At 61.5% G+C, this 6,581-nt stretch overlaps 3 protein-coding genes across 3 annotated transcripts in view; 2 read left to right on the top strand and 1 right to left on the bottom strand.

The window, feature by feature from the left end:
- The window catches only part of RHTO_06437 (condensin complex subunit 2), a gene marked incomplete at both ends in the record, with an annotated part of 3,055 nt that extends 645 nt beyond the window's left edge, over positions 1–2,410 (top strand). Inside the window, 6 exons of the mRNA XM_016420098.1 lie at positions 50–347; positions 413–1,012; positions 1,103–1,356; positions 1,436–1,625; positions 1,717–1,982; positions 2,048–2,410. Coding sequence (XP_016269513.1) covers positions 50–347; positions 413–1,012; positions 1,103–1,356; positions 1,436–1,625; positions 1,717–1,982; positions 2,048–2,410 — 1,971 coding nt within the window. The remainder of the gene's footprint in view (positions 1–49; positions 348–412; positions 1,013–1,102; positions 1,357–1,435; positions 1,626–1,716; positions 1,983–2,047) is intronic.
- Positions 2,411–3,257: 847 nt separating this feature from the next.
- RHTO_06436 (uncharacterized protein) lies at positions 3,258–4,782 on the top strand (the record flags this gene model as incomplete). Its single annotated transcript, XM_016420097.1, has 2 exons — positions 3,258–3,850; positions 4,077–4,782. 2 exons carry the CDS (start codon positions 3,258–3,260, stop codon positions 4,780–4,782), a joined length of 1,299 nt encoding a protein of 432 aa, XP_016269512.1.
- A 201-nt stretch (positions 4,783–4,983) lies between these two features.
- RHTO_06435 (uncharacterized protein) lies at positions 4,984–6,495 on the bottom strand (the record flags this gene model as incomplete). The annotated part of the gene is made up of 4 exons (XM_016420096.1): positions 4,984–4,991; positions 5,065–5,871; positions 5,929–6,296; positions 6,425–6,495. The coding sequence occupies 4 exons, from the start codon at positions 6,493–6,495 to the stop codon at positions 4,984–4,986; spliced, it is 1,254 nt and encodes a 417-aa protein (XP_016269511.1).
- Between the last annotated feature and the right edge of the window lie 86 nt (positions 6,496–6,581).

Below are 6,581 nucleotides of genomic sequence, written 5' to 3'. Positions count from 1 at the left end.
CCCCCCCCCCCCCCTCTCTCGCGCTCGCTAACACCGCCCGACCCGGCAGGCCGCCCGCCAAACCTCGACCCTCGCCGACGACTTTTCGAGACTGCGCATCAAAGCGTTCGATCTGGAATTCACCGTCGACCCACTCTTCAAAAAGACCTCTGCCGATTTCGATGAAGGCGGAGCGGGAGGGATCTTGATGAACCACCTCGGGTGCGACGGGAATATGAAGGTCGTGTTTGATGCGGGGGATGCGAAACTCGAGTGTGATGATGAGGAGGGCGAGGAGGGCGCGAAGGAGGAGGAGGACGTGCGAGAGGAGGAGGGGGACGTCGAAGTCGATATCTCCCGTCTGCGCGGTTCGTCCCCAACCATCGCTCTCTTTTACTCCTCCTGCGCTCGCTGAACCTCGTCACGTGCGCAGCCCGCTGCCTGCCCTCCGGCCTCTCCCCCCTCCAGCACATGTCCCTCTGTCCCTCGCTCTCAGCATTCCGTTTCTCAGCCGACTCGTCGCTCTCACTCGGGATGCTCCACCTCGGACCCGACTCCGACTCCGACGCGGCATCGGACGGAGGCGCGGCGGAGGGAGGGGAGGGTGATTTCGGAGGGTTCGACGATCATTTTGCGGGACAAGAATTTGGTGGAGGCGGAGACGACTTTGGAGGAGGAGGAGGAGGAGAAGGAGAGGTCGACTTTTTCGCAGATCAATTCACCCCTCTCGGCGCAGCGGAACTCGGACTTCCTATCCCTCCCCCCACCTCCGGCGGCGGCGGCGGCGCAGGCTTCGGCCCCATCGAGCCTTTCGACCCTCGCCTCGCCTCCTCACGCACCTCCGACCTCGTCCTCTCCAACATCGCCGACGAAGGACCAGAGGAGGGAGCGAACGTGTGGGAGTTGCTTGATCAGAGGGTTGGAGGGAAGAAGGGCTGGGCGGGGCCGGAGCATTGGAAGATGCGGAGGGGACGGATTGGCGCAGCTGCGGGAGGGGAGAAGGCGGGGGCGAGGAAGGAGGAGGGGGAGGAAGGTGCGTGGCGTTCTTTTCCCCGCTTGCTTTCGGTCTGCGGCTTGAATGGTGCAGGCGGAGGCTGACGGCAGGATCGAGATGCGCCCGCAGACGACGCCCCAGCCGGCCCGGACGCCAAACCCACCCGCGCCAAGAAGGACCGCACCGCTCTCGTCCTGGACTTTTCCTCCCCCCCTCCCCTCTCCTCGAAAGAGCTCTTCCTCCCCGCCGCTCCCAAGACAAGCATCACCACCTCGCTCAACAAGAAGAAGACTGACAAGGCCGAGGAAGACTGGACGTTGCCCGAGGACTACATGTTTAGCTCGGGGATGCTGTTGAGGTTGTTTTTGAAGCCCAAGACGACGGTGCGTTGCGCGCGGCTCTCCTTCAGTCTCTAACACACTCAGATAGTGAGACTGATGCAACGAATGTATGAACGCACAGCTCCGCATGCGCCGTCGTCCCTCCCCCTCCAGCGCAGGACTCGACCCGTCCACCGCACTGGGCGGGACGAACGAAGCAGGCGCCGCGGACGTGCAGTTTTGGGCTCAGGCGGGCGGCGTCGAGGGCGATGCGATGCAGATGGAGGGCGATATGGGAGGGCTGGATCCGATGGATCATGATTTCGGGGGTGGTGAGTCTGCTTTCGCTTGCCTTTGCTTTCGGTGCTCTCGGTCTGCATGAGGGTCGAGGGACTGATGCTCAGTGGTGAACGCGTTCCGCAGGCCCGGACAACGACGACGACGATCCCCCTCCCTTCGACACCCAATGGCTCGTCTCAGGCGACGCGGACGACCTCCCCGACCCAGACGCCGACATCGACACGGACGCCAACTTGCCCGACGACCTTGCCGCCGCTACGCAGGGCCAGTTGCGCCGCGTCAGGCCGGAACAGGTCACGTATGCCAAGAGGGCGAAGAGGGTCGATGTCAAGAAGCTCAAGGACTCGATCTGGAAAGAGTTGGAGGAGGTGGTCGTGCCTGTTAAGCAGGTGAGTCGCTCTTTTTCGACGTTTGAGGCGAGGAGAGAAGACTGATGGATTGCGGCGTCGTGCAGTTCCCCGCCGCTCACGTTTACGACCCGACCGCTCCCCCTCCCGAACCCATCACCGACGAGAACGTCTCGCCCGCCTCCGCCGCGCGTCCAAAGAAGCCCAAGAAGTCCCAGCGCGCCGAAGCTCTCGTCCCCGTCATCTCGTCCCTGCGCAAACAATACCCCAAGGAAAAGATGGACGAGATCTCGACTTCGTACCTCTTTATCTGTCTGTTGCACCTCGCGAACGAGAAGGGATTGAGGATACAGACGCCCAAGCCTGCGTCGGAGGGGGCGGAGGAGGTGGGTGTTGAGGAGGGAGAGGAGATGAGGAAGTTGGTTGGGGGCTTGGAGGGGTTGAGGGTGCTCAAGGAGGTGCAGGCGTAGTAGGTGGTGCGCGGTTCTTGTCTCTCCTGGTTGTCCTACATTCGGTTTTCGTTCCCTTCACGTAACGCGTCAATCCCCGTCGCGACTTGCGGCGGAGACAGTCTTTATCGCCTCACGGTGTAATCGTACCGTCTAGTCCCGTTCAAGGCGGCTCGGAACGAGCGAGTCTGGAGACGAGTGAGCGAGCGGCGAGAGCAGGCCAAGTCCGTCGAGACTTCTCAGCGCCTCGAGATCCAGCGTCCGGCTGAGTGCAGGTTCCTCGAACTCTGAGCATTAGAAAGGATCTTCCAGCGGTTTAGCGCACCTTCCGGCGGTGTTGGATGGTGCAAGCTCGTGTCAAGAAGGGAGGGGATAAGAAGCGGACGTCGCGGGTCAAGCGCCAGCTGGATCTCTGCCCCTCCACGAACCTATGGCGCTGATTTGAACGGCATCGCTCCGAGCAGGACTGCATCGAGGGGCGACCGAAGCGTTCGCAGCGGGCCTTCCCAAGTCCAACTCGCAGATTCGCTCGCTCTTCGCACTCGCTGTCCGAGGCGAGCTCGCGTCTCTAGGGTATTGATGTGCCTCGCGGCCGCTCCGCTGGCCACGATTCGCTCGACGAGAGGAACGACTGGCTACGAGCGCACTTTCGACCCCGCCAAACCTGCGGAACAACGTCGTAGTCCCGCTGGACCCACTTGTCGACTTTCGAGAGTTCCTTCCGACACTGTGGACCTTCCACAGCACCCTTCGCTGCTTGCGACGCATCCGAGCGACCACCCTTTCTCTGCACGTGACCCGCTGATCTTCATCAGTTCGACTCGCTTGCCTCCTTCTCCTCGCTTAACAACCTCGCTAGCTTGCTGAGATGGCTGCGCCCGCACCCGCTGCGCCTCTTGCGCCTGCTACACCCGCCGCGCCTGATCCCGACGCCCCGCCGCACGAGCCAAAGCTCCTCAAGCAGCACATCGACCACGGCTTCCACTTCACCCTGACTTGCGACTTGGAGATGGACCTCTCGGCGCCGAAGATCAAGCGGACCGAGGTCCCGCTCAAAGGTGTCGCGCTCGCCGGCGTCTGGAGCTGCAAGGTCGTCAAGGAGGAAGAGGATGGCAAGGAGCGGATTTCGTTGCACGTCCTGCACGGAGTTTTGCCGATAGGCCTGCTGGGACAGCGTGTCAGGGTCTCTCTGAGCTTGTCGGCGGTCGTCGGTGACAAAGAGTACGTGCTGAACCAGTCGAGTTGGGACCGTCACGGCGCGCCCGAAGTCTCCAATACCTCGCCGCCCAACTCGTACTCTGGCTTCCGAATGGTACTCTCAGACGATGTCATCGCCGCTCTCGAGGGGCGGTCGGGTGGACACTACAAGGTTGCGGATCACCGCCTCTACCGCCTCGTCTTCGAGCTCGAACAGGCGCGGTCCTCGCCCACATCCGAAGCAAGGGAGCTTGCCGAGCGCATGTAAGGTACGCACGCTTTCTGCGCTATGCTGCACCGTTTATAGGTGCCTGACCTGCCCGCTCCCGCAGACTTGGACTCGCTTCCGACACCTTACGACGTCCGCCTCTTCTTTCCGCACGTTCAGGAAGGCGGCGCCGAGCTCTGGACAGACAGCGTTTTTCTTTCCCGGTCTTCTTACTACTTCCGCTCTCTCTTGTGGTCGGGCTTTGCCGAATCGGTGAAGCAGTCGAGGAAACGCCCAAGAACTCGCGCGAGTGCAGCGGCGCCCGCTCAAGAAGTCGTCGCCAGACAAAGACTGCGAAGACTCGGACGAGGAGACTGACCGAATCTACTTCGAGGAACCCTTGGCACGTCTTCACGAGCACGATTGCGACTGCCCTCTCGAGTACAAGCAGGTTACGATCACCAAGTCCGCCTACACGACCTATCGCGCAGTCCTCACCTACCTTCGGACTGGCTTCATTCCCTTCGCACCTCTCTCCTCGGCTTGCAAGCCCCTCAGCTCGACTTCAACTCGCACGCGCAAACAGCGGCTGCTTGAGGTCTGGTACTGGCAGGACAGGCCCTTGCCGGTGTCGCCAAAGTCGGTCTTCCGCCTCGCTCATCTGCTCGAGCTCGAGGAGCTCCAGGAGCTCTGCCTCGCCAACCTGCGCAGGCAGCTCACCGTCGAGATTGCGCCCGTCGAGCTTGTCGACGACGCCTCGGTCTGCTTTGACGAATGGCGCAAGGTCATCATCGACTACATCTTCGAGAACTGGGACAACGTTGAAGGGTCGGAAGCGTGGAAGAAGATGCAGGGCAGGATCAGGCGCGACGAGGTGCCGGGAGCTGCACCGGTCATGCTCGAGCTGATGGCCAGATTCGCGACGAGGAAGGACAAGGGTGCGCCAGGTGCTTCTCCTCCTCCGCGTGCATCCCTGCTGACGAAGTAGGCCGCAGCTTGAGTGACGATGTCAGCAGCGTGCAACCGCGACGAGCACAACTTTGCGCCATCCTCATCCCTTTCTCGAGCAGCTCGTCCGGTCGACAGCTGGCTTGCGTCTTCACAAAGCCTTGCTCTTTGCTAGCTCTGCTTCGGCTGCTCTTCCGCTTCAAAAGACCTGACTTTCCGAGAGTTAGCTTCCTTGCATCGCTCAATAGCCTGTTCCTCGCTCGCTCATGCTGCAGACCATATCGTCAGCATCGAGAGTAGAGGTGAAAGAGATGAGACGCACCCTTGGCGGCCGCACGCTGGCGGTTGAAGAGTTCGAGAAGAACGGGCGCCGAGTGCGGCATCTCGCCAGCTTCGATCGCTCGCTGAAGCCGCATCCAGCTCACCGACTTGGTAACGCCGTCACCGTTCTTGACGATGAAGTCGATGATCACCTTCCGCCAGGGCGCGAAGCAGAGCGAGGCGTCGTCAACGAGCTCCGCAGGCGCATTGTCAACCGTCAAGAACCGTCCAAGCTGGGCGAGACACATCTCTTGCAGGCTTTCGAGCTCGAGGAGGTGAGCGAGGCGGTAGGCCAACTTTGGAGAAGTCGGGAAAGGCCGGTTCGTCCTAATGCGGTCGGGCAAGTTGTCGAAGCGGGAGGCGCCACCCTGGTAGTGGGCTTGACTGGATGAAGTGAGTGGCGCAAAGACGATTGTGCCGGTGCGGAGATACGCGAGGACGGCGCGATAGGTCGTGAAGGCCGTGTGCGGAATCGTGATCTGCTTGTACTCGAGAGGGCAGTCGCCTTCGTGCTCATGCTGCAGCGACGGCATCGTCTTGAAGTAAAGCTCGTCCGTCTCGTCATCCGAGTCGTCAAAGTCCTTGTAGTCCTCGGAAGATGCAGGACCAGCCACCGCTTCTCGCTCGACAAGGCGTGGTCGCTTCGTATGGCGCACAGACGACTCGAGAAACTCGGAGCCGAGCAGAGTCGCAAAGTACGGCGACGCTTTGGCAAGAAACTGGGACTCTGCCCAGAGTTCTGCTCCGCCTTCGCGCACGTTTGGGAAGAAGAGGCGAACGTCGAAGGGCGTTGCGGAAAGGTCGATCGCTGCGAGTCTCGCAGGTCAGCGTTAGAGTGACGCGTACTGCGGATACACAAGCGCACCGGGAAGGCATTCGAGAAGTTTGGTCATCTCCAACGCAGGGAAACTCGCCAAGCGTCGGATCTCGAAAGTAAACCGGTAGAGGCGATGCTCCGCAGGTTTGTACGCCCCCTCAGTCTCCTCCTGTACCGCTTTTATGGCGACTGTGTCAACGAAGACTGAGAAGCCGGAGAAGGGGGTCCCGTCTGCCGCCGTCGAGGGTTCCGGCTGAGGTCGTGAGCGCCAATCCTGGCGATTCAGGCGATACTCGCCGCCGTCCAAGACGACAGAAACTTCTGCAGCCCACTGCACCCGGTCACCGAGCCTGCCTGCTGCGACGGCCGAATGGTCGAGGGAGAATCCCACAACTTCGTCGTCCAACCTCCCCACGCTGCAAGTCCAGGTCCCTGGTAGCGGTATGCCAGGGAAGGGAAAGACGCTGGAGAGCTCTTCCGTAATGTCGACCTCGAGATCGCAGGTGCAGGTGATGCGGAAGCTGGCGTCCACCTGGGTACGGACGCAAGCGGGAGAGAAGGGCCGGCGGCTTCCGTGGCGGGCGTGGGTGAGCTGACGACGTAGTAGGCGGCCATAGCAGGTACTGCAGAAGTTCTAAGCGGATGCGAGGGCGAGGGGAGGACGCCAACCGCGCACGACACCAGCTGCTGATGAAAGGCGA

The sequence above is a fragment of the Rhodotorula toruloides genome (assembly GCF_000320785.1).
Source record: "Rhodotorula toruloides NP11 unplaced genomic scaffold Scaffold40, whole genome shotgun sequence".
NCBI classification, from domain to species: Eukaryota; Fungi; Basidiomycota; class Microbotryomycetes; order Sporidiobolales; family Sporidiobolaceae; genus Rhodotorula; species Rhodotorula toruloides.
The sequence above is the reverse complement of the archived record's forward strand: the minus strand, read 5'-3'. Positions and strand labels throughout refer to the sequence as shown.